This window comes from Leopardus geoffroyi, chromosome B4, assembly GCF_018350155.1.
Source record: "Leopardus geoffroyi isolate Oge1 chromosome B4, O.geoffroyi_Oge1_pat1.0, whole genome shotgun sequence".
Lineage (NCBI taxonomy): Eukaryota > Metazoa > Chordata > Mammalia > Carnivora > Felidae > Leopardus > Leopardus geoffroyi.
Window position 1 is genome coordinate 76,984,725 of NC_059341.1, and position 26,151 is coordinate 77,010,875.

At 52.6% G+C, this 26,151-nt stretch overlaps 1 protein-coding gene across 7 annotated transcripts in view; it reads right to left on the minus strand.

The window, feature by feature from the left end:
- Positions 1–105: 105 nt before the first annotated feature.
- FMNL3 (formin like 3) overlaps positions 106–26,151 on the minus strand; it is a 53,919-nt gene continuing 27,873 nt past the window's right edge. The window contains exons 1-27 of one of the 7 annotated variants that reach the window (XM_045465868.1): positions 23,709–24,017; positions 22,386–22,469; positions 20,316–20,396; positions 19,959–20,035; positions 16,704–16,787; positions 13,801–13,953; positions 12,474–12,582; positions 12,174–12,250; positions 11,730–11,823; positions 10,331–10,405; positions 9,444–9,554; positions 8,969–9,115; positions 8,465–8,566; positions 6,896–7,175; positions 6,363–6,431; positions 6,149–6,273; positions 5,747–5,949; positions 4,777–5,011; positions 4,545–4,613; positions 4,360–4,440; positions 4,141–4,270; positions 3,318–3,478; positions 2,868–2,969; positions 2,456–2,548; positions 2,047–2,170; positions 1,799–1,915; positions 106–1,093 (exon numbers count right to left, since the gene is read on the minus strand). In XM_045465868.1, coding sequence (XP_045321824.1) covers positions 1,824–1,915; positions 2,047–2,170; positions 2,456–2,548; positions 2,868–2,969; positions 3,318–3,478; positions 4,141–4,270; positions 4,360–4,440; positions 4,545–4,613; positions 4,777–5,011; positions 5,747–5,949; positions 6,149–6,273; positions 6,363–6,431; positions 6,896–7,175; positions 8,465–8,566; positions 8,969–9,115; positions 9,444–9,554; positions 10,331–10,405; positions 11,730–11,823; positions 12,174–12,250; positions 12,474–12,582; positions 13,801–13,953; positions 16,704–16,787; positions 19,959–20,035; positions 20,316–20,396; positions 22,386–22,469; positions 23,709–24,002 — 3,252 coding nt within the window. In that variant the 5' untranslated portion in view covers positions 24,003–24,017 and the 3' untranslated portion in view covers positions 106–1,093; positions 1,799–1,823. Of the gene's footprint in view, positions 1,094–1,798; positions 1,916–2,046; positions 2,171–2,455; positions 2,549–2,867; positions 2,970–3,317; positions 3,479–4,140; positions 4,271–4,359; positions 4,441–4,544; positions 4,614–4,776; positions 5,012–5,746; positions 5,950–6,148; positions 6,274–6,362; positions 6,432–6,895; positions 7,176–8,464; positions 8,567–8,968; positions 9,119–9,443; positions 9,555–10,330; positions 10,406–11,729; positions 11,824–12,173; positions 12,251–12,473; positions 12,583–13,800; positions 13,954–16,703; positions 16,788–19,958; positions 20,036–20,315; positions 20,397–22,385; positions 22,470–23,708; positions 24,018–26,151 lie in introns of those variants that run through there. The other 6 variants (XM_045465867.1, XM_045465871.1, XM_045465870.1 and 3 more) reach the window with 6 other exon arrangements.

A 26,151-nucleotide genomic window follows, 5' to 3' on the forward strand; every position in this document is an offset into this window, starting at 1 on the left:
GCAGGGGGCATCTCCATGCAGCCTCCTTTCTGTCTCCACGGTTCAGGTCAGGCCAAATGGCCATCCTAGTCCCCCACACTCAGAAAAAGGAGACAGAGTCAGGCCTGGTGCTTCAAGCCTTTGTTGAGAAAGAAGGTCTGGGATTTATGTACACGGGAGAAGGGAGGTGGTACATGTACAAAAAGAAGTGGCTCCCTGTATTCCCCTCCAGGGGCTGAGAAGAAACTGGCAGGAGACTGAGAAAATAGCTAAGACCACCATGTCCCCTGTCCCCTGCCAAAAAAACAAACAAAAAAAGAAAAACCCAAAAAACAAAAAAAAAAAAAACCCTTGCTGTGGAAAGGAAGTGAGGATGCTGATATCACACCTTTTCTCTAGCTATCCTGGGGTTGGGGCTGGGAAAACCTCTACCCTTCTGCCCACCTCGACAAGAACAGAGTCAGCCTAGAGTGGAAAGGGCCAAGGGCAGTAAGCGTGGCATGGCATCTCTCCTCTACCCTTATCACCGGGGCACAGCTGGGTGGGGCCCAGGCTTAGGTGGGCCTTGCTCCTGGTAAAATATGATCTGTGACTGGAAGGGTACTGGAGCTCCCTAAGTCTGGATACTTCCAGACCACAGCTGACCACAGAGCTGCAAAATGGAAGGGGAAAAACAGAAGGAATAGTCGCTTTCTCCTTTTGTCCTTCTGGCCTAGTGACAGAAGGCCTACGGGGCCCTGTATAGGCTAAGGCTGGAAATGATTTTTCCCAGCCCTGAGCTGACCATTGGTGACCTTTTAGGAAAAGAAGACCCTGGGGGCAAAGTGCAGTACTAGAGGCACCAGGGGAGTGTCAGGCCCAGTGCCCCTGACATCAGGCACGCGCAGCTCTGAGCACTGGGGTAGACGCTGGGTTGAAAGCAGCATAGCTCTCTGCTGCACCCTCAGCCAATTCCAGGGCTCCAGGTCCACGGGTTGGACTTGCAGGACTCTGGGAGTTGAAGTGCTTCTGCCACCAAGAGGGCCTTAGTGGGGGCCTGGAGCCCGAGGGGGGCCGTTGGGTGGTGCGGCATTCCTGGCTTGGTGGCGAACGACAATGGGCTGGCGGTGGAGGCCTGTGGGGAAAAGGAAGGCCTGTGAACAGGCAGGGAGGCTGGGCCAGGCCCGCCGTCTGTAGGAACAGTCCCTTCAGGAGCAGCCCCACAGGCAGGGCCAAAGAAGAGCCAGCCATGAGGCCGATGAGGGAGAAGCTTAAAGGAAGGTAGAGAGGATGGTCAGAGACACTGCTGGGGCTCTGCATTTTCAGAGGACCAGGTGGGGGTGACTAGAGGCCACTGGGCAGTGGTAGAAACAAAGTAGACTCAACAATAGCCAGAAGCTGGGGAGAGACCCCAGGTAGACCAAATATCGGGGAACAGATCAAGGGACATCTGATATGCCCTGGGCAGAAGCTACTGCCAGAGCTTTTATGATGGGGATGGAGAGGCACAGGTCACAAAGGATACCAGGGCCCAGGAATGGAGCCTCAGCAATGAGAGGTGGTGGCCTGGTCCTGCCTGCTCTGGAAACTCCCTGCCCCTTGGGTCTTAGTAGAAGCCAGGACAGCATTAGTCGGGGAGAGAATACTTCCCTGAGGGCACATGCAAGGGATAAGCCATGGTTCTCAGAGCATGGGGCATGCAAGTAGAGAAGTATGTGCCCCCATCACCACGAGGCTGCCAGAGGATGGTTCCAAGTCATGCAGGGGAGGAGGTGCCTGTGGGCCCAGCAGGAGTCCTGGGAGGTGGGCATGCAGAGGGGACAGCTGCGGTGCCCAGTACCTGTCAAGGGCCCCAGCCTTGGGGGTTAACAGTTTGACTCATCATGGTGGGCTGCATCGCAGAAGAAGCGTGAGCCCCGCTTGGCAGTACGGGCCGTGAAAGGGACACTCTTCAGCACTGCGGCCCAGGAAAGAGACACAGTGGTCAGGCCTCATGGGGATGGGATGGGAGGAGGGCCCAAAAGGGTAGGGTTGGAGTCTGGGAGCTGGGCCTAGTGGCCAGACCCAAGGGAAGGACAAGGGCCCCACCTGTAATGATGTCTTCAATGGTACCGTCCTTCCCTTCGTAAACAGGCCGATGCTCCTTGGCCTGGCGCCTCCTCAACTCTGCAATTAGCTCCTGCTGTTGCCACTTGTTCCGCTGGGAGGGGGTCTAGGGCCAAGCATTTGAAGGGGAAGGGAGTCATCACTAACCTACCATGGACTGGTTCCTGCCCCTAGATGCAGTCTGAAGATACCCTTGATTTGTGTACAGCAGCCCACTCCTCATCATTGCCTAGGAATCCCTCCCAAAGCCCCTCTCCCCATCCCTTCGGACTCCAGCCTCACACCCTCTGGGTGGTCTCTGGGCTCCAGTTTTCCACCTCTCAAGCCCTCTCCCCACCCCCTCCTAATCCTTTGCTCTGCTCTCCAGGCCCCAGCTCTTGGTCCCACCCACCTTGGCATCCAGTTTCTTGGCTTCCTGAGCCAGCTGCTTCTCCCGCATTACCTCCTCCTGCTTCTTTCTAGCTTCGTTCTCTTGTTCTGCTTCCTAAGAACCATGGGGGGTTGGGGGGTGGTGGTGAGGCTCACACAGGCTGTGAGGGGAGGGGCTGACACTGAGGGTGGAGAATGGGTGGCAGTGGGGCCAGCAACCCCAGGTGGCCACCCTCTGGAGGGGCACTTCCTGCCCTGAACAATGACAGGAAGGGCCTGGGCCCCCACCCTGCCCACCCGTTCACAGCTGAGAGGCCTGTGGCCAGCTTCCATCGCTCCCTCCCAGGACTCCGAGGACTTGGATCCCAGCCTTCCCTCCCCCTACCAGTTTTCTTGCAGCCAAACTCCTTTTTAAAAGCCTTTCTTCTGCTCACCTTGTAAGAACGAATGAATCGGACAAATACCGGGAAGAATACAGAAGGGGGTGTGGTCTTGGGACTCTCACCGAAGTAGCGCACAACTGCATTGTAGGCCTCCTGGGGAAGGGGTGGACAGAAGGGATCAGCCTGGCAGAGGAGAAGCCCGGCTCCCCGCTGGGGACAGGAGGCTCACAGAAAGTAGTGCTCAGGGCCAAAGGAGGAAAACCAGCATCCCCCAGCCCTGTGGGATGGAAGAGAACTCAGGGCTCCCAAAGCTCCTTAGAATATGTCCCCGGGGGCAGCTGTCTGCCCCCGCACCCCGGCCTCTGCCATGCCTCTTCACCACATACAGACACCCAACTGTGTGGTAAAAGTTCTTTGGTTCAAGAACCAGAACAAAGTTCACCTGGAGGGACACAGTGCCTCCGCCCTGGCCGCTCCCACCCGCCTCCACCTTTTGCCCACCTCAGCCGTCTTGGCATCACGCTGGAGCTTGTCCAGTTTGCCTTCGTTGGTGCTGAGGAAGTTCCGAAGGACACTGTTGTCATGTATGCTGCACTCCCGCCGAATCAGCTCCATGCCACGGCCCAGCTCCTTCACATCTAGCAGCACGTTCTCCAGGGACACTGTGGTCACCAGAGCCTGGACTGAGGCCTACCCAGGGGCCAACATGCCCATCTCCCAGCTCAGGGCTACACAGAACTCTGTCCATGCAACCCCCCGACCCCCACCCTACACCCTGCAGCAAGCAGGTTCTCCTGCCTCTGCTTCCAGGTTAGAAGGGCACACCCAGCTACCAGGGCTCACAGGCAAGGAAAAGGAATGGGGCTATGAGCTCATGACCCCAAAGAGCAAGGCAGCACAGGAAAGCAAGCCAGAGAGACTGCTGGTCTCCAAGATGGAGCTGCCTCAAGCCCTCCTCAGTTTTCATGAGTGGGGCAGAAATGACAGCTGCCTTATGTCTGTGGGGCTTTATAGTTTTTCTATAAATGGAGAAAATGCAGTCTCCAGGGCCAGCACGAGGGAGCTGGGAATGAAGAGCCACCTCTGCCTTCCTCTGCCTACTCCCATGGCACCCAAATGGGAAAGGCTGGGCTAGGCGGGTGCCTGTAGGAAGGCTCCCTCGGGGGTGGCCCTTACCCATGGCCCCAGCGGAAAGCTTTGAAGTGGCCAGAAGGGAGATAACAAAGGCCAGAAACAAAGGACCCAAGCGTTCCCTCTCCTAAGCTTCCTGGGATTGTCTTGGCCTAGACACGAGAGCAGGCTCGCTGGGCCAAGCTCCCCTTACCTGCTGCAGCCTTCTCCACAAAGTGTAGCTCATGCCAGAAGTTGGCCAGGTCTGGGTACTTCTCCTTCACGGTCAATGCGATGAAATGCAGCAGTGTCATCTTCCTGTCAGTGGACTTGGTATCCAGCAGCTGAGAGAGGGGGGCAGGGGGTGGTGAGAGAGGGCTGAGCACCATGGCTCCTCAGGCTTCCTGGCCCTGGGTTGTCCCCACCATCTTACCAGATCCAGGCTCTGGAGCTTGAAGCCGTACACAGCTCCTCGCTTGCTGCTGTTCATGTAGTTTCCTAGTGCAAGTATGATCTATCCAAAAGATGCATGAGAGGAAGTCAGGCCATGGCCCGCGGGCTCCTTCCTCCACCCAGGCTCCAGGCCCACCGGTGCCTGCATCCACAACCTCTCCTCACCTCCAACATCTGCTTCAACTTCTGTGAGGACTTGACAGAGGCAGAGGCTGCAATGATGGCATTGAGTTGCTGGAAGGAAGATGAAGAGTTGCGTGAGCCTAGGCCGGGGAGTGGGGGGGTGGGGTAGGCAAAGTCTGAGAGGGGCTGGCAGGGACAGACTGACAGGGCAGGAGAGGGGACTGGCAGGTAGAGGGGTAGCCGCAGATGACCCCGACTGGGCCAGAGGATATACCGGCGTGAGCATCTGCAGGTTGTCTTGGAAGTTGCCCAGGAAGGCCATGCCAGCCATCCTCTGGGTTAGCCGCTCCACCTTGCTGAAGAGCAGCATGAAGCGGTCCTCGGCCGCCAGCTCCTCCAGGGGCTGCCGCTCCCGCTCGTATTGCCTCAGAAGCTTCACCTCAGCCTCTGTGGGCAGGAAGCGCATCAGGCACTCCACGAAGTCCACTGGTAGGGTCTGTAGGTCAAACCTGTGCAGGAGGAAGGAGTTTAGTTCAGGTCTTGCATTTGCCCATTACCCATCATCCCTTTTTTCTCCAGCTCCTAGAGGGACTGCCAGTGGGGTCGGTGAGCAGGATGCAGCCAGAGGCCTAGAGGGCCTATTGCCTCATCTATCAGAGCGTGAGTAACATCCTAGGTGAACAGTCCATGGCCTGGTTTAAAACCCCTCAGCGCCCTCCCTCTACCCTTAGGGAGAAATCTTAATACCTGAGTGTGGCTTATGAGGCTCAGCCTGCAAGACTTCTGCCCACCTGTCTCTACCCTGTCTCTTCAACTCCCCTCCTATGCTGAAGTCATGGTCAATTTTCAGTACCTAGGGCACCAAGCTTCTCCCTCCAGGCACTGAAATGGACTTCATATACTTCCTCACCTCCTCTGGGAAGCCTTCCTGAATCACCAGGCTCAGCTACCTGGCCTGCCCTGTTCCCCCAAAGCTGCCTGTACCTCTGCCACCTAGGTGGTTATCACCCACGCTACTGAACTGTTCTGCCTAGACTGGCAGCAACTTGAGTGAAGGTTTGCGCTGAATGCCCAGCACCTCACACGGTGCCTGGCACACAGCACAAATATACTAAGTTCTGGCCAAGCCAGTGAATGACTGAAGGATGGGAGACACATCTGTCGACGCCCTAGAATCCAGGGAAAGCCAGGATAGTAGTTGGAGAACTGGCTGGGGACCAGGACGAGGTCAGTGGGAGCCTCACGTGTGGATGGCCCTGCAGATCTCCTCGGCCGAGCGGCCAGCCTTGCGTAGGGTGATGGCTAGGTTCTTGGCACGATTGGCTTCCAACAGGGTCACCTTGCTGGCGGCCTTTTGCGCTGTCTTGTTCTTAGAGCATATGAGATCAAGGGCAGGGCCCTGGGCTTTCGTCTTGAATAGTTCTTCAAATTTGTCCAGGTCCAGATCCTGGCAGGAGTGGACAAGAAGGGACAATGCGGTCACCTCATTCTACTAAAGGGCCCCTGGCAGCACGCCCAGCGTCCATTCAGCTCTGGTTCACGGAGGCCTGATTCTAAGGGGGTTTCCAAGGCCAGGAGATCTGGCTAACAGCATGATCTAGTCCCCAGCCCTCAACCCCACCCCTGAGGGCTCCAGGCCCTGCTACCTCCAAGATCTTCTCATCATCAAGTTCACTGAAGACAGTGCCGCTGATCTGGTTGGGTTTCAGTGCTGTCCAGTTGAAGACAGGAAGCCGGAACTTGGTCTTGATAGGTTTCTTGATACGAATGGCTAATTTGGAAGGAGGTTCAGTGAGGCTGGGGCCAAGGACACTCTCTCTCCATCGCACTAGCCCTGCCCAGAGTCCTGGGGACACTCACCTGACAGGCCTACTGTCAACACCACAGAGGGAGCAGCGCCAGGGAGAGGTGGGGCTGGGGGACACTTGTCTGGGGGAAAACAAATGCCACAGTGACCCACAGTCCAAAAGCCTCTTTAGAGACGCCGTCCCCAGTGCTGCCCAACCTGTCTTCAAAGCCTCTTGGGGAAAGAGGATGTGTGAACTCCCTGCCCCTCCGGCTCCCAGGGGTCCTAACTCTGGTAGGGCAGGTCTCACTAGCCTCTGGCTCCCTGTCTTCTGCTCTGGTCTAAGCCCTCTCTTCGGCTTTCCACAGAGGAATCAGGAGCAGCACCTTCATAATCCTTAAAACAGACCCACGTCCACCCTTGGACACCCCCTGCCCAGTAACTTGAGCCTCCCTCAGATTCTTGCCCTCCCTCAACCCTCCCCCACCTGACTTCACGTCCTTCTACCCACATCCCCGGCTTCTCCCTAAGGGAGGCACTGTGGGCCCAGGTTTTGGTCTGGCCCCAAGATGAGGCTGCCCTTCAGGACTCCTAGGGTTCTCCTCACCTGGTAATGGGGGTGGTGGAGGGGGCAGGGGAGGAGCTGGCGGTGGAGGCAGAGGCAGGGACTCCTCGGGTGGTGGGGCTGGAGCCAGGAGGTCCAGGTCGGAGGGCAGCATGCCCTCACTCAGCTCTGTAGGGCCTACCCGGGCCAGGGCCTCACTGCCCACTGACTCCAGGCCCCGGGCCCCGGGCTCTAAGTGGCATCTGCGCTGGAAGGCCTCCTCCTTCTCTTTAATGAGCCGCCTCAGGGTGTGTACCTGGTGGCTTGTGTTCTCGTAAGTCTCCTACCGGGAGACAGCACCATTAAGGAAAGCGTAAGTGGAAGGCACACGCAGCAGTCATTGCCCCTACCCAGGTCTCTCAGCTAGGGTCTCTGGGAGGGTGCCCAGAGGCAGAGAGCAGCAGAAACCCAGGTGGGGGCTGGGGATCCTGTTCCACAGAACAAGAGATGAGCAGAAGAGCCGTTGGCCCAGCTGGCCATTGCACTTCCTCCCAGACCCAGCCTTAGTCTTGCTGGTTCCTCAAGGCCTGGGTCAGAAGCTGCTCCTATGTAAACCTCCCAGGCCCACCTCTAGCCTCCTGCCACACTGCCCTCAGTGCTCTGTTCCTCGATACTGCTCTCATTGTACTTGGCCTTGTAGAACCACTCAGGTGGCAGCCCCCTGTGGACAAGAGCCTGCCCTAGCCATCTCTGTATCCTCCGCATTCCCCAGGATGGCACTTTGGACTCTTAGCAGGGGCTTGGCAGATGTTGACCAAGCTCAGTAGAACCAATATAATTGTATCCCTCTGGAAGAAAAGGTAGGTTGGGGCATGACTTTATAACAACAGGTGAAGTGAGGGGCAGAGAAGCGCTTAAATATGCGAAGCCTCTGGTCTCCTGACTTAGGATACCTGGTGGATAGCACATGGGCTACTCGGCCCTCTCATCACGCAGGGCCCCACCTGCTCCCACCCTCCTGTGTGTGTGTCCTGCCCACTTTGGATTCAGTTTCCCTCTCCAACTAAAAATTAGGGTGAAATCATCAGCCCACCCTCATGTGAATGCCTCAAGTGTGAATCAAGATCTGGATTTTCAAAGACATGAAAATCTCAAGAAAGAAAAGCCAAATAAAAAAACCACAATTTTCAGGGGTGCCTGGGTGGCTCAGTCAGTTGAGCGTCTGACTTCGGCTCAGGTCATGATCTCATAGTTTGTGAGTTCAAGCCCCGCATCAGGTTCTGTGCTGACAGCTCAGAGCCTGGAGCCTCCTTCAGATTCTGTGTCTCCCTCTCTCTCTGCCCCACCCTGCTGGCACTCTGTGTCTTTCGATGTCAAAAATAAATAAACATCAAAAAAAATAATTTAAAAAAATTACAATTGTCAGATGCACTTCATATAATAGGATGCAGCTAGCTCTATGAAAGAGCAAAGAGATAAAAAATAAATTGATAGGAAAAATATCAAAAAGAAAGAAAAAAGAAAGGAAGGAAGGAAGGAAGGAAGGGAGAAGGAGAGAGAAAGAAAAGCCAGATCCCCAGGCCCTGGCACCCAGTACCCGTCAGAGACTCCCTTCTCCAGATTACTTGGTACCTTGATGCTCTCTAGTTCCTTTTCCCGCTGCAGCAGCTGCTTCTCTAGCTCTGCCACACGCATCATGTTCTCGTTCTCTAGGTCCAGAAGCTTCTCCGTGAGCTACAGGATGGGAAGGGTAGATTTGGCGCTGACCCTAAAGCCTGGGTACTTTTTTATCTCAGTCAGGACCTGGGCCCGACCCCTGTACCCCTCTACTCCTAAGGCAGCGTGGCCCAGTGGCTTCCCTACATCACTCCCATGGGCCCAGGGTCTGAGACCACCTGAAATAGACCACATCTGACTCTCTCAAGCCTGAGGCCACCCCACGCCCAGTCCTGGAGGTCAGTGTGTGTTCGAATCTGTGGATGATCCAGGGCCTGAGTCAGAGCGTGCTGGGTTCCAAGGCTTCCCTGGGACTCAATCTGGAGGCAAGTGGGTCAGGTCAAGATTCCTGGAACTGAGATGTCCCCTTCCTCTTCCCTCCCTCAACAGTGGTCCTGGCAGCAAAAAAAGACTACTTACATGGGAAACATGTTCTTCCAGCTCCTCCACCTTTTCCAGGGCCACGTTCTTGGTCTCAGCATCCTCCAACAAACCTCCCACATCAAACACATTGTCCAGGTATGCCTGGATCTGCACCTGCAGCTTCTCACTCTCTGTGTGCCTTGACTTCTGGAAAAAGCAGAGAGAGTAGTAGTCGGGGGAGCCTCCTGAGAGAGACTCAGTCCTTACCACCCTCTATGACCACTTTCTAGAGCATAAGACCCAAGGAGTTCCTCTGCACCCATGTCACATTCTCACCCAATGGAGCTGCCTAATTGGAGAGCCCTGTGCAGGAGGGCCTGAGACCCAGGCCTCAGAAGACAGGCAGGGTTCCAGGAGCATCCGTGACTAGGCTCTTGTAAAAGAAAAAACCCTTTGTGATGTGACTAAGCTGGTCCTCTGCCCCCCCACCCCCCCCCAGCTCCTCACCTGTGAGGACTCTGGCCCAGCTCACCTGCAGGAACTCCTCCAGCCCCAGCTTGGTAAACTCATACTGCAGGTGGACCCGGAAGTTCATATCCTCTACTGAGTGCACCACGATGTTGATAAACTGCATGCATGCCACCTGGAGAAGCAGCCCAGCGGGTCAGAGGCAGGAAGGGAAAGGAGAGACAGAAGAGCCAGGGTGTTAGAATCAGTATCATCTGGTGGATAATCAAAAGGAGTGAATAGGGGCACCTGCATGGCTCAGTCAGTTAAGCTCCCAACTCTTGGTTTTGGCTCAGGTCGTGATCTCACAGTTCGTGAGATTGAGCCCCACGTTGGGATTCTCTCTCTCCCTCTCTTCCTGCCCCTCCCCCACTCATGCACACTCTCTCATAAAATAAGTAAACGAACTTAAAAAAAAAGGAATGAATAAAAAAATTGAGTCTTTCTGGGAATAATGAGTATTTTAACTTAAAAATATCAAACTTAATATTCAGTTTATGAAGACAAGTAAATTACACAAGAAATAGATGGAAATGAAGATGCAACTTATTTCCTTTGTACATCAGCAGGTATTTCTTGAGACAACACTACTTAACTAAAGACCCCAGGCTGAAGGGAAGAAAAGCCAAAGGAAAAGCTCCGGTAAAGTGAAGCTGCTCTGAATGGATCCAAATTAGAGACGGTAAGGCCACAAAAGGGGGCAAAGGAGGTAGACCCAAGACACAAAAATGACATTGCCCTGACGTTTCTAAAAGCTCTTTAGGGTAGGTGAGTGGACAAGGAGCATTTACTAAGTAGAGAGAATCCTTCTAGGTTCAACACAGAATATCAAGATATGCTGTTGGCCTGGCCTTGTTCTCCAGGAGCATGGGACCTGCTGGGCATGTGCCTGACCCAGGCCCAGTTCCTCACCATGAAGTCGATGTTGCTATCCTCATTCCGGAAATACTCCATCAGCTTCTCAAAGCGGTGCAGCTCCTTGCATACCTGAACGAACAAACTTTCTCAGTGAAAAGATCTATCCCACGCAGAACTTAAGCCCTTGAGCCCTGGCTCCCAGGAACATCATGGCAGAGGGACTGACTGGTTAGTCAGTCAGACTAAGCTGAACTACAACTCTTTCTATGCAAGGGGCCATTGGGACACTTAGAAGAAAGCCCGTAAGTTTAACAAACTCGTCAGGCAGAAGAAAGCCCAGGACCTGGCATCTGCCCGGGGTCCCTGATCCCCACATCAACTTGCTGAGGGAACCCAGTAAAGCCCGTGCCATTAATCAGGACTTTAGGTGCCTCTGGGGTAGGCCAAGAAGAAACACTGTTGGTCAGTTATTGAAGGAAGGAGGGAGGCAGGAGGAAGGTTGGAGGCCATGGCTGAGGCAGGAGGCTGAAGTCCGAGTAGGGACACAGGAGAGAGGCAGGGTGCAGGAAAGCCCTGTGCTAAGAGGGGTCCAGAGACTCCTCTGAGCCTCTGGCTTCTAGGAGGAAGAGCTATTTCCTGGCTTGAACAATGGATGCTAGGGAAAAGGTCCAGAGAGGAGGAAGGGGTGGGGCCAGCAGCTGCAACTGGATGTCGAGGAATCCTATGTTCAAGCAGATGAGAGTTTCACAGCCAGGGCCAGAGGCTGGGGAAATTCCAAGTAGGAGCTTCCTCTCCCCTCACCAATAACAGCCAATAACTCAGGAAGATCCTTGCTTGTCTTCTCCTCCCACCACAAACACATCTACCTTGGGTGCTACTGGTGGGTTCACCACCTCAAAGCCACCTGGGAAGCCTGTTAAAGCACAGGTACTCAGGCCTCCCAGGGGTCTGTAAGTTTAACAAGCTCTTCAGGTATCCTGATGTATGCCTGGTTAGGGCCGCTGGACTACAGCCCTCAAATGAGGGCATCTTTAGCTGGCCATTCAGGAGCTGTCCTGCCCTAAGATCTGCTAAGACTGAAGTTCTGTTTTTGGTAAAAAGAAAAGAAAAGAAGGAAAGACAAGGAAAAGAAAAGAAAAAAAAGAAAAGAAAAAAGAACAGGAAAAGAAAAGAGAAGGAATCAAAAAGAGGGAAGAAAAGAAAAGAGAAAAGGAAAGAAAAGGAAAAGAAAAGAAAAGAAAGAAGCAGTGGGACTGGCTACTTAGCTAAGCACAAGATGTTAGAATCACCGGGTTGTGTGAGATCACAGGAAAGGGTGCTTACCTACCTGGCTCCCCACCTCCTCACCAAACACACACACACACACACACACACACACACACACACGTGCATGCGTGCATGCGCGCGCACACACACACACACACACACACACACACAGATGCAGGAGACTGACCTCTTTGAAATTGTCAAAGGCAGCAAGAATGATTTCGTGACCTCCCCGCACCAAACACACAGCTGCCAAGAGCTCCAAGACAAGGGCTTTGGTCCTAAGGGGTGAAGAAAAACAATTAACACCCTAGCTCCCCACCCTAACCACCATACAGTTCACTTCTACAACTAGGTGAGTCCCTTCAGAGAGTGGAGACAGCCTCAGAAGTGAGGGGAGTGGGTTTTGGAAAGGAAGCAGAGGAAGGAAGTCTTGCCCCTCACTAAGCTGTGCAGACCAGAGGGAAGCCAGGGACACTCCTTCTCCTTAAGCTGAAGTGAGGGAGCCGAACCAAGGCACTGACCAGGGCCACAGGACTCCAAAGCCAGGCAGGACTTATAAGGGATAAGTGGAGCCCAAATCTCCAGAGCCCTGGGCACAGTGGGAGGAAAGGGGAGTGAAGGAACTTACCTTGGATTCTTGTTGTTGAGACTGAGTGCAATCTCATTGACAGCATGGGGGTGGGACATGACCAGGTTGAATCCGTACTATAACAAGGGGAAAGGATAGAGGAAGGAAAACCTTGATGCTGAGGAAGGTATATCCCGGATGGATCTCCTGGACTATAGGCCTGCCAGCAAATGTGTCTTTTTTTTTTTTCCTTTCTTTTTTTCAAAATCATCTTTTACAAGCTGGTGCCCTCCTAGCTCTTCTAGTTTGGCAGATGAGGCAGAACAGGTGGGGCATCCAAGGGTAGTGCTGCCCCTTTACCTGATAGTTCATGATGGCTCTGAGACAGAGGATACAGACGTGGACGTCATCCTTCTGGCTCACCAGGCGGGAGTTCTTCAGGGCCCTGCGCCCAGGGAGAGTGCTATACCTGGGGAAGAGGGGGCTGCTGGTGAAGGGTCTAGGAGCGCTCACCATCACCCCGACAGCAGCAGCACAAAAGGGGGACAGGAGACCTTGACCCAACAGCCTAGAGAGTGGGGGACGGAGGAAGGGGACAGGGTGTTCAGCTGTTTTCATCTCTCTGCAATAGGCCTTTGTGAGTAAATATCCAGGATCCCAGCTTTATAATCAGTGCCCAAACCATCCTGAGCCCGGGGGCCCTCCAAAGTACAACAGTAGATGTGCAGGCTTTCCTAGTCCTCCAGATGGATCCAGGGAGACGTTTATCCCTGCCTTCCCTCCTCCTCCTTCCAGTTGCTGCATCTTCCACAAATTCCCTGGGGCAGGAGCGTCTTGGCTCCCATCCCACTTCTACGTCCCGGAAAGGGCAGAGCAGACCCCAAAGGCAATAGGAGGGCTGGGGGCTACATCTGGCTTTGCCCCAATGATGTTTCATGAAAGAAAGAGGAAGCACAAATGGTGGCTGCTCACGCAGGACTAGAATGATGAGCAGAGTCAGAAGGACAAAACCCAAAGGAGACCAGGAGAAAAGCATGGCCACGAAAGGGACAGAGACCACAGAAAGGGCCACAGGGCCCAAAGGAGAGCCTCCCTGTGTAGGAGGGGCTCTGAAAAGTCATCCGGTCTATCCACCTGCCTCTGGGCAGGAAGTCTGTTAAAATACTGCAAAAAAAATGAACACAAGGCAGCCTTGGAGAGAAAAGTCCTAAAGGAAGAAGTGAAGGGAAGGTGAGCAGCAGGTAGGTTGGTTGGGAGCTGGTCTCGGAGCAGCTGATGGGGCAGAAAGCAGAGCCAGAGGGAAACAGACATGAGGGCAGGAACTGATCACCCAGTGAAGACCAGGGAGCTGGGTGAGGGACAGTCTTGCCCAAGAGGCTGGGAGGAAGGGCAGAGTGAAAAAGAAGAATGGAGGGGGCCCCTAGGAGGGGAGTGCGGAGAGGGGAGAGCTGGAACCCCAGATGGGGTGGGCACAGCCGAGGGTGATGTACTTACCCAGGACAGATTGCTGGGCAGAATCAAGGAGACAGAGAGGACAGACCAGAGACAGACTGGCAGGCAGAGGGCAAGAGAGCTGAGCCTGGAAGCAAGAGTGGAGGGAGGAGCAATGAGCACTCACCGCTGTCACCCACGACCTGGACTGGGGGCTAGGATGGGAGGCAGGCGGGCAGAGCGAGAGCACACATACCGGAGCACAGACTGGCGCGCAGAGCGAGCGAGGCTGTTGGTGAAGGGGGCTGACAGGGCGCTGGGTGGCTGCAGGTCCTCGATAGACCTGCTCCAGGACCGGAGCTTGTCAAATGCGCCATCGTCACCACTCTCCAGACCCTCAAAGTCAAACCTGGAGCAGGAAAGGACACACAAGCGCACGTACAGGAGAAATTCAGTGCTAAGCCCCCTGGCAAGCCCACCTCCCCCCCCTTAGACCTCTAGGGCAATGAAAAGCAAAGAGGGCAAGAAGAGCAAGCAGAGTTGGGCAGCAGAGACCCAACTCTGGTCAGGAGAGCCACCAACACAGGACAAGGGCAGTGCAGGCACAGGCAGCAACCAGGAGGAGGGCCGGAGGACATGGGAAGGCTGACGCAGGTGAGCTGCTGCTCCCCACTGGCCGGGCAACTCCAGGAGTGACCTCTTCCTGGGCCCAAAGGGACCCAGGGAGCTGGCAGTCTTTCTGCACTCCTGGCCTTAGACAGGGCATCCCAGAGAAGCTGTGGCTCCCCATGGAGAAGCTGCCCTGTGGAAGGGTGGTGGGGAACAGGTCAACTGCAGGTCTTGCTGGCTGGCAAGCGGCAGCGGCCAAAGGGGTGCCCTGCAGTGGCCCAGTTGGTTCTGAATTGGGTTCACGAGGGCAGGTCTGAATGGAAGGGAATGGGGGTCCCAGCCAACCTAGAGTGGGACAGTCCTCTATGTTCAAGAGTACCATGGTCCCATCCCAGCACTGGTTTTTAGTGACTGGGTTTTCTGTGGTTCTACTTGAGACTTCTAGGTTTTCTGGTATAGAGGCTCCTTGGGCTTCAGCTTCCCTGGGGGAAGAAATCACAGGTCGAGGGTGTGGACTGGGGTCCTTAGTGCCTACAGGAGTTGGGACAGTTTCTCTGTCACTTTCTACTTCTGTGATCACCATCAGCAGTTTGGGAGTGTGACCAGGGCAAGGAGGGCAGCTTGAGGTCACAAACCCATGGGGCACTGTCTTTTACAAATCCCCACATCTGAGAAACAAGCCCCACTCTTCTTTCCTGTCCTCCTCCCCCAAGTAGGTCATTAAGGACTGAACAAGCATCTCCTACAGGCTCTTTCCCCAAGGAACCTTCTGCTCAGACATGCATAGCCCCAGGGTCAAAGGCACAGAGGCCAAGGCTTTCTGAAATGAGAAATGATATCTGCAGATATCTGAATATTCCACAGAGGCCAGAGCAGGCTTCAGAGTCTTGACGATCAGATGTTCGATGGGCTCTCAAGTAAACATCAGAGGAGTCTCCCTGACAGGGAAATTTGCCAGTGGCTTGGCAGTGGCTTCCCTCAATCAATAATAGTATTCCCTAGCACTGGTACATGCAGTTTACAAATAAATGCCTTCACCCAAACTCTATCCGGCTTCACCCTTTTCCTTTCAACCCTTCTCAAAACACACTTTCTTTCCCCTCTACCCCCTTCCCTCTGCCCTGAATCTTTCTTTCAAAAACAGAGTCAAAGGCACTGCTGTGGACACTACTATACTGAGGATCCAGTGTATTTTGGTTTTGAGCAGCTGGGATTTGATTGCTTTTCAAATGAGATAGGCTTATTTGGAAAAATGATCTACATCTTTTTACTATAAAAGCTCTGAATTTAAAAAAAAAATCACTTCAGCAAATGTTTTTCATTTCTTTCTATAAAAAGAGTGGTTTTTAAAGGGATAGGAGGATCATGAGGCATGAGTTCTGCAGGAATGGGAATGAGGACTAGGCCACTCTTGATTTTAACAGGGGGTGACCTGGAAAAAGTGACAGGCCAAACCTAGGAGAGGCATTAGTTCAAACCCCTAAAGAGAGAAGACTGAAGATCTGCTAGACAAAGGAGAATGGCCATGGGCAAGGACAGTAACAACAAAAGTGAAAGTCTAGGCTAGGACAGAGTCTCAGAACTGAGGAGTTTCCCAGGACTCGGGACTTTTGGTGCTAACACTGGGAAAAGCCCTGGGCAAACTGGGATGATTAGTCAGCCAAGGGCTGACTTAAGTCTTGGGTAGAAGTCTGAAGTATTTATTGGTCATCACATGAATGATCACTGTAATCCCTCTTTCCATATATTCAGGTAATTATGGTAGGTTACACCGCCTTAAATAATCATAATTAACACTAAAGTGGCCAGGGCAATATGGACTTACTACGTTCCAAACACCACTAACTGCTTTACACACATTGTCATCTAAACCTTACAACAAGCCTGGAACATGGATCTCCTTTTATGGAAGAGGACGTAAATATGCTTGAGGTCACATGGATAGTAAAGGACATAACCGAGACCCACAACCAGCTTTGTGGTTGTCATACTTGAAAGCCCTCGTTTTTTTCACCACCTCATGCTGCCTTCTCATCTGTACCAATTCGCTTAGGGCTACCTCCAACCCCCAACCTGCTTGAAAAAGCCTCCTGAATACTTCATTTTTAGTTTGGGTCAAAGGTCATGTCCACTGCTCCTAGGACCCTTCAGCAATGACCTGGAGTAATCCTCTCGCATCTCACATTTGGAGACCCAAAGGAGAATCTTAAAGACAATTTTCCAAAGGAATGAATCCCACCAGGCATCTCTCCCAGAATCCAGGACATTTCCTTTGAGTGCTCTCAGCCTGGAGTCTGGATCCTTTGAGTTCTGATCCCGAGTGCCCTTTCCATATCGCTCTCCTTCTGTTCCCCACCCGGCATTCTTTGCAGATCCCAGACATCCCCTTGGCTGCCTGTCCATTCCCACACCATTGCCTGGGCTCTTCGTCTTGGCCTGGGATCTCCATTCCCATCTTCACTACGGCAACCTCACCCCTCCTAAGCAAATCAGAATGGGACTGTGTCCTCCCTTGTTGGTCCTGAGCCCTGGCCCCAGGGTGATACTCACATGACAGAACATTGGGCAAAGGACAGGTAATCCACCAGCACATCCAGGCCTTTGTTCTCATCATTCAGAAACTCTCGCACCCACCTGCAGATAAAGGAAACATAGTGGAGGGGTCTGCTAAAGTGAGTCGAGGGTGAGGAGGGGCCTCTGACCCAACACCCACTCCTGAATCCTCTGGAACTTAGCACCAGGCTGGGAAAATGCGGAAGTTCAAAACCCATGGCAGACTCATCTACGGTCACATCACTGGCCTAGACCTCTGCTAGGTTGGGGAGCCAGGAATGGGGAAAGGTACAAGGCCTTCCAATACCATGTCAGCCAAACAAGCTTTCAGGAATCCTCTCCTAAATGGCCAGGGACCTGGCTCAATCATTTTCTGTGTCCTTGAGGTCTAGCACAACACTGGGTGCACTGTCCCTGCTTGATGTTTATTGGCAGAATTATGGGGAGGTGGGAGGTTTATCAAGAGCATTTACCACAGGCCGCTGTGCAGAGCTATGCCTAATAACATCTCGCAGGTCCCCAGTTTGACTGAAGTCTCAGTCAAAAGACAGGTGGGAGGGGTCAAAGAGAAATCTGGAACAGAGACATGGTGGGCCAAAGGGGCCTTCCACCAAGTTCAAGGAAAGATATTTGGGACCATAGTGAGCAAAGAGAGATATGTGGGGATTCTGTGTTTAGTTAGGGTGAGTTTGGCAGAATAGGAAAAGGATGGGGGAATAGTCAGGGACTCAAGTAACTCTAGAATGGCTATGACCACTCAGAGCCAGACTGAGGACTCGGGCCCCTTCAGCCAGAGAGGCAGGAATGAGGACAACAAAGATCCTAAAGACAATGGACCAGGCATTTCCATCTTTCTGCCTTCAGGCCTCTTGGCCTAAGATACCCCTGGAAGGAAATTCAAGAGCCAATCCCAGGAACACTGTTACAGGACAGGTTCATTCCACAGCACAGAGCGATATAAAACTCTCAGGACAAAACCCTGACTCTCCTGAGCGTTCTGTTCCCTTGGATGTCTGGGGCTCTTTACAGGCCAGCTGTACCCCACAGCCCTGCAAGGCCACGTCTCCCCCACAGCTGGAACACCAGCGCCATGTTTGCTGGCCACACCCTGGGTTACAGTGAGAGGCTGGGCCAGAGCACCAGGCTCAGCTGAAGCTCACTGACACTGGAGCTGCCTGAAGTTAGCTTCCTCTCTGGGGGCCGACAGGCCTCCCGTTTCCTGTCTGTCTGCTCTCCAGCTCCCCACCCCCTTCTCATTTCCTGTCTGAGTCTACACTGCTATTTTCGGGATCTTGACACTTTGAGGAGAGGTTAAAGGGCACTTCGGCAAGGGAGAGAAACCAATACAAACCAGAGAGAGGAGGAGCTGGTGAGGCTCTGGAATCCCACTTCCCAGCCTGCCCCGCTCCAGGGCTTGAGTTCCCATTGGGCTGCCCCTGCACACCCAGCTTCGGCAGGCCCTCGGGCTGATCAGGCTATGACAGAAGCAGGATCCTCCTCTCCCCACCTTGCCCTGGGCTCCCACTGCCCTGGAGCACTCACACCCTAGCCTGACAGCCTGACAAACTCTTCCTGTCCAGAAATCCAGGAAGGAGCCTGGCCCTCCCCACATGATTACCACAGCCTGGCCCGTCCCCACAGACAACAGGAGCTCCTAAAATGCGAGACACGATGCTCTTCCCTGGGAACCAAGGGCCAGGTCCAGACCTCTGACTTGTGTGCCAACTGCCAAGAGGCCCCAGGCCTGGGAACCGTGCTGCTCTGGCCCCGGCCCCTGGCCAGTGGCCAGAGAGGCAGGCACCAGGTAGAAGGGGTGAGCAGAAGGGAGTGTCGCACACTGCTCTGTGGCCCTGTCCCGAGAAGAACGGGCCCCCATCCTCATGCAGCTAGACTTACTATGAAAGAAAGGAGGGCCTGAGAGGGAGGGGAGGGGAGAGGAGGAGAAGGCCCTGTGGTAGGGTGCCGGGCGGTAGGTGGGATTGGGAGCTGCCATCTGTTTCACTCTTGCCCTCACACACAGGGTAGCTGACGAGGCCCTGTCACTCTTTCCCTGTGCGAGGATTTACCAAATAAAGCCGGAGGTTTAGTTTCCTAGCATGTCAGCTTTCACTCTGGTTCGTGGATGAGGTATAGGAGCCAATTCTGGCCACCAGGCACAGCTCCAAGGCCAGGAACTATCCCTTTCCTGTTCTCTCCTGTGCCATTTCCCCTGTGATGGCTGCAGCAGCTGGCTACAAACAGGTAGCCTCTATAAGAGCCCCAGGCAGACTCAGCCTGGGGTGAACAAGTGGGCGGCTGTTGCGGACAGAGGGGGAAATGCAGATGATGTCATCTGGCTCATTCTACCTCTGCTCTCAGGAAGCCCAGGACCCTGGAGATGGCACCTGCCCAGCCACCCCACCCCCACCCCGGGCTCAACTTCTCACTCATGCAAGTTCTCAACATTTGTGCCAGGCCCTTCGATCAGGATCGTAGCCCTGCCTGCAGTCCAACATCAGGTATCCCTCACTATCCTTTGTGTACACACACACACACACACACACACACACACACACACACCTTTCTCTCTTTCTCTGTCTCTCTCACTTTCACTACATATACTCTAATTGGTTATGGTTTTATAAAACTGAGACCACTGCCACCTTTCATTGTCCCTCAGGCATTAGCCTTCTGCCTGTTTAGCAAGTTCTGGTTCCCCACTCAGAAACTAGAAAACAAGACTCACGCAGTTCCCAGGGGCCCCATCAATAGGTTGGCAGTACCAGGGTCTGTAGATACAGAAAACGTTCAACTCCTCGCCCCCACTGCCTTAGATCTTCTTCCTTGGTGCACTAGGAAGCTTCTTCTGCTTATGAACTAAGATTGTCTCGTAATCAAGAAAATAATCTTCTGGGCACCAAACAGTCCAGGAACGAGGTCTCAGCTACCCGATGTAATATGCTCCCCCATTCCTAGCATTCTCTGGGCCTCCCTTGGCCCAGCCCCAGGCCACAGGCAGACTCTAGTCTCAGCTGCTATGGGAATGTCTTCTACTCAAAGCCACAGGCTGAAGACCCCAGGAGAGGCCCCAAGCTTGCCAGCAGCATCAGTCAGCAGCTGGCAGAGCTGAAAAGGAGAAAAGCCAGAAAAAGAACAGTCTGAAGCTCTGGGGAACCAAAGCCATTCAAGGGGCAACTGTGCCTGATGGCAGGGAAGTAAACAGGCAAACCGTCCTCAGAAGACACCAGATCCTGATGGCCGATTCGGACTCACCCAATGTGGTTGGTACGAAGTGAGATCTCCAGCTCCCTCAGTACTTTGGTTGACTCCTGAACTCTCCTCCTGAACTTCTGTAAACATGGAATTTCCTGTCACTATTGGAGGCCCCCAATCCAACTTTGCAGTACAAACAAAAGGGGTAGAAAAGGAAAAGGAAGGGATACAAGAGAGCGGTTATAAGCCTTCCCTCTGTTATTAGCCAGCCACTCCGGACCCATGGCCTCCAAACCCAGCAACCAAAGTCCCATTGCTCAGAAGCAAATGTCCCACCCCGAGTCAAAATGTTTGCACCCAAAACCCCATAGGACTGTAAGGGACAGCAAGGGGGGGCCTCCCTGCCTCACACTTCACCTTCCGAGTTACGCTGGGGTCCAAGAAGCTCTGGAGTTTCTGGATGTAAGTGTGGGGAGGATTCTTCACCTGGAACCGTTCCTGTGAGGGAAACACACGTGTGCGCACAGACACCCAGAGTTCTGAGGAGAGCGCTGAGGAAGTCGAACACTCATGGTGTCCAGTGTGAGGGGACCAGCCTCCTAAAGTCGTCACCTGGCCCTTAATATCACCTAAACCATAGCTTCTCCTCCTTATTTTCAGGTGCTTCCCATCTATTGCCATCTTCCCCTTCTCCAATTAGTGATCTCTGAGCCTAAAATATTTTTCTATGCTGAAAATTATTTTAAGAGCCTGCTGCTTGATAAGATGTGGGGATTAAAGAGCTGAGAATAGCACCCAAAATAAAGATACAATTGAGAAACGGTGCCCACTGCCTAGCTAACTGATGGGCTGGGATTAGGAGGGCCACGGAGAGAGGAGCTAGGCCTTGTAGAATGCAGCTTCCTCAGCCCTGAAACCCAGACTTGGGACCAGACTGGTGTCACAGTACTAACACATTCAGGGCTGCAAACACACTTTCTGCTCCTTGCCCAGGCCCCAGGCCCTGACAATTCAGGCAACCTCAAACGCTGAAGCCTGCTTTTGGTGAGGTCATCCCCCGATCCCCTTCCACACAGGGCACAGGACCATACCCTCCCCATTTTGGCCCAATCCCCTCATCTGACCCAAGAGAAAACTCAGGGAAAACTCTTAAGCATTCTGGTCCTGTTAGGGCCTTCACAACTGAGATATCTGAAGAGTTGGTGGGGGGCGGGAGGGGGGAGGGGCTGCAGAGGGTCCAGGAGAACAACATAATGTTAGGAAATAGAAACTAAACACAAAATGAAAGAAAAAAGAGAGGTTTGAGAAATGCTGAAATTATGTGACCTAAAAAAGACTGGAGACATTATCAATTAAAGAAACTCAGTACCAACCGGCTACTGTTCTGCAGCCCCCAAGCTGACCATGCTCACCAGCTCCGCTTAATGCAGAACACATGGAAATGGGCCTTCCCTGGAGAGGAGGGGACTTGGGCTAGGCTCTCTGAAGCATAATTCTACCAGAGGTCAATGATTTGGGAGACAGTGGAGCATAATAATAGCACAGATGGAGTTGGCTCCAAGTGACAGGCAAGGTACTGAGCCTTGGGGTTCTTCATCCGTAAAACATAACAGTGCCTTCCTTGAGGGTTTTTGTGAGGACTAAACGAGATACTTCAGTATATGTAAAGTCCTCGGTCCACAAGAAGTACTTAATAAATGTTAGCTATTATGACTCTGCTCAGTGCTTGAAAAGAAATAATAAATTTGTGACAAAGCTGAAGACAAAGTGCTGGGTAAGCACGTGGCCTACATCCTGCACCAGGTGCTTTCATACCCCAGGAGGTAAGGAAGTAAAAGCGGACTCTCCTGGCTGTGCAGACAGGCCCATCTGAGTTCAGAACCTCATGGCCTGTGGTCTCCAAATGTGTGCAAGGGAAAGAACCAGGCCATGGGTGTTGGTTCTTGGTTCTGATAATCTCTATGTTCTCTTCCAGCTTGAAACACCATTCATGTTGGGGAGCTTTCCATCCTCACGTTCTGAGATTTGGGAACAGAAGACTAGGGGGCTGAGTCTTCTCATTCCTAGAGGCCTGTAAATAATGAGAAAAGGCAGGTCTAGGGCAGAGTGAGAAAGAAACGGTCCTTCGGTCTACCCTGCCAGGCAGAGCCCTCATCCTGAGGAGAGGCAGAAACAGGGTCTGTGGGGAAAACTACTCCACTCCTCTGCAGACAGACAGACAGCCAGACTTACACAAACTTCCTCAGGCTCCTGCCCATCAGGAAGAAATCAAGACAGCTCTTTGTAGGAGTTAGAGAGGAACTTGGCCTACCAGCCCGGTCTCTGTTGGGAGCATCCTCTTGGAACAGAAAGCGAGCATGAACTGAGGTGAAGCCCAGGCCAGAGTTTCTCGAGGGACCCCAGGGCTATGGTCAGTGCCTTTGGCCCTGCTGCCTTGTCCAGCCCAAGACACAACCCCTGCTTCTGGACCTGCCCCAAACCCCGTACCTGGTCACAGATCAGATCCCACTTCTTCTCATTGTCATACTGCCGCAGGAGCCGGGCCTTGTCAGGAGGCAGGTTCATGGAGCTCTGAGGAGAGAACCTGAGTCAATGGGCTGAAAGCTCCCTGCACCCAGAGAAGAGAAAGGCTGGAGCATGCATACCTTTTCCCTCCTGGACCCCCCAGCTTCACCCTGACACTCTGTGGCTGATAAGGAAGGCTCAGAGAGGCAGGGCAGTCCATCTGCCTCCCCTTCATATTTAATTCAGTTTGGTTGAGCAATGTTTTCCAATTTAGTGAGCCGAGATTAACTTTATTTTAAAATGAAAACAGATTAAAATAGAATAGGCTAGAAGATACCAGAATTAACTGCAATGTTTCATGAAACTTTTGTTTCTTTTATATCTTAAGTAATTTCATATACATATGCACACACAGAAGTCAGGCCATAACATGTGTTTCTTAACATGGGACAAGGCAAAAAAGTTTGAAAGCCACTTGTCTAAAGCAACACATTTCTTTTTTTTTTTTTTTTTTTTAATGTTTATGTATTTATTTTGAGAGAGAGAACACAAGTGGTGGAAGCACAGAAAGAGAGGGAGAGAGAGAATCCCAAGTAGGCTCCACACTGTCAGCACAGAGCACAGCATGGGGCTCAAACTCACGAACTGTGAAATCATGACCGGAGCCGAAATCAAAAGTCAGATGCTCAGCTGACTGAGCCACTCAGGCGCCCCTATGGCAGCAACTTTCAATCTGCTTTTCCCCCTCAGCCTGAGGGATGGGTGGCCTTCCTGCATGGTGCACAACCGAGGGTGAATCCTGAACCAGCCACAGCCCATGTAGATGCTACGAGTCTACCCCTTTTCCCCATACTGGGATACAAATGCATGAGAAGGACCTTAGCATGAAGATAACTGCTCATTTTTCTAAGGAAATAATTTACAAAATTTCAGTACTTTAATCATTAATAGCAAATTACTTGTGACATACCTTCCAATTAATTAAGACACAATAAAATGTCCCACCCCCTTACTGAAAGACACTCTAACCTAGACTATGGGAGGGACCAGGAGTCATTTTCTTTTGCTCACTACTGTTTGCTAAATGAATAAAGAAAGAATAAAGAGTGAGGGAAGCCCAAGGCACCCATGATCTATCCCCACACAGGCTAACAGTCCTACCTTCCCCTCCTTTACCCCTATCCAGTCAAGCTTCTCTTCTAACCAGCGTGGCTGCCTTTGTTGCAGGTCATAGCCCTTGCCTCTAAAGGCAGATCATTGCACCTGCCCCCACCCCATATTCCTGAATCAAATATGATCTCTTACCTGAAGTACCACGGCTGTTTGATAACCCATAGGACTTCCCACAAATCTGACTTCTTCCCCCAGCACACTGCAGGCCACCTGAAAGGCCTTCCTCTCATCTTTCTCTCCCTTACTTACTGCTCCAAGTTCAGCTCTAACTCCCTGGTCACCCAAGCGTGACCACTGGGTTACATCTGCCCACTCCTTGACATCCTCATCCCCGGGGACACAAAATGTGTGCACCCACGATCCTCGGGAGTCACACAGGCCTGCATTATTCCAGAAGAGTGGGAGTATTGGGAGTCGGCCCTCCATATTCTAAGAAACTGAAAGAAAAACCTTAAATATCATTTATTTCTGTTAAACTTATCTATTATGTATTTATCTACACACACACTATTAAACTAGTTATACACTCTCTTAACCCCTAAAGGACTGTGTCTATTCATATGGTCTCCAACCCCTGATAATGTCTAATACCATGATAGGCACCTAGTGGAGAGTAAGTGGATGGTAAACCTAAGGTTAAGACATCTTGGTTCTGAGTAATGGGCCCAGCTCCACTACACTTCAAAAAAGGAGTACGGTTGGGATTTTTGCTCAGTGTTTAGGAATATCAAAATGGGGCAGGGGAGAGAAGAAAGAAGGGGAAGAGGATCACCCATCATACCTCTCCTCATGGTTTCTGCTGCCCTGCTAGTCTGCCTGAACTCCTGCAGGAAAGAGGGGCTAATCAAATCCCCCTACTGCTGATGCAGTAGGGATGGCTGGCTGGGCAAATACAATCCCGAATGTTCTCTCTGCAACTCCTAGGCTAAGGGCCAATATCAGCATGTCTGTGTGGAGAAGAGGACAGGGGCAAGAGGCCACAACAGAACAGAGACCCAAAGGTTGAAGGTGAGCTCAGACCAATGTCTCCCTCTTAACCACAGCCAGGCTGCTGCTAGCTAAGCCTAAGTGAGACCAGAGCAGAAACAGACCTCAGGCCTGGTTCTGGTTCTGTGCACATCTTGAGCACTTCATTGTCTTCTGCCTGTTTCTCCTAAGTCTATGCCATGGAAATAGAAAATAGTTGTCTCCCCTGGAAGAAAGTGACTGGCGGAGAAGGCGGTGCGGGGTGGGGTTGCCGCTACTGTGGGAGACATCACATCCTGTCTACACCAACTTCCTCAGCCACCCACTATCAGCTGCTGCGGCCTCGCGCATCCCCACCTCCCCAGGTGAACTGGGGAGGAAACGTCTGGTGCCCCCAGGGCTTCGGAGATGGAACAAAGTCACCCCCTTTGGGAACCCTAGCCTAAGAGCCTGGAAGAGGCACCTCAGGGACCTGGTAAAACTTTAGATGTCCAGGAGAGATGGCCTTCCGGAGTATGGACACTGGTGGCAAAAGCATGAATCAGCTGTGACCACAGGCCCACAGCCTCCAGTCTAGAGCTTTGTGTGGCACTTTCTAGACAGTGATGCTGTCTCTGCTTCTTTGCTTCTGTGGGGCCCAAGTGTGATGGGGAAGGAAGTGGGTGGGGGAATTCCCTCAGCCTCCAGCACTCCCACAAGAAATCGGTCCCCGGCTGTGGGGTGGGAGCCACCCACATGGGTTTCTCTCCTTGCCAGACAAAGGCATTAGGGCTTCTGACTAATCGATAACGTGTGTGAGTCCAGGAGGCTTCTGACGTCTTGAGGAAGGACAACTTCCTGAGTTCCGGGGACAGCCAGGGAACAAACCTGACATGTTCCGGTCTCAAAGGTGTGTTTCCTTGACATTTTTGTTCAGTGGTTCCACAGAGACTGTGGGCTCTCTTAAGGCAGCAGCTAGGCTAAATTCTTGCTAACTCCTCACTGAAACCCTTGCTGAACAGAAAGGGGGTGCAGCTGTCTTGGAACAGAGGCACCAATTGTGGAGTCAGAGAGCCCAAGATCAACTTTGGGCTCTTCAAAGCTCATCCATAAAACAGAGATAATCTCACTACTTCACAGGATTTTCTGAGAATTAAATGATAAATATTTTATGTCCATATGTGTCTGGAACACTGTGGGTGTTCAACAGTTTTGTTCCCCTTCCTCTTGAGAATCCGGTGTAATGTTCTAACATCCCAAGGACCCCTCTTGGCTTCTCGGTCGTCTCTATCTCTGCCTCTGTTCCTCCTTCAGCACTGCTTCTCAACGCTTGGGACAGAGTAATCCTTTATACCTACCCCCACCCTCTCAGCCCTCCCATCCCTAAGACTAGGAGACAATTATATACCAACATCCTTGAGGAGGGAGGGGGAGACCCCAGAGAGATGGAAGGAGAAGGGGAAAATGAACTCACACCGAAAGCAACTCTGAGACTAATTCCTAAATCAGAGCAACCAGCCAGAAATCTAATAATAAAAACCTATAACGGGAAGCAGCAGAAAGGGGTGGGTCTGATGCTTCTCCGGCAGGGCTGGTCTGGTTGACTGCCTGTTTGAGGTCAGGCACAGAG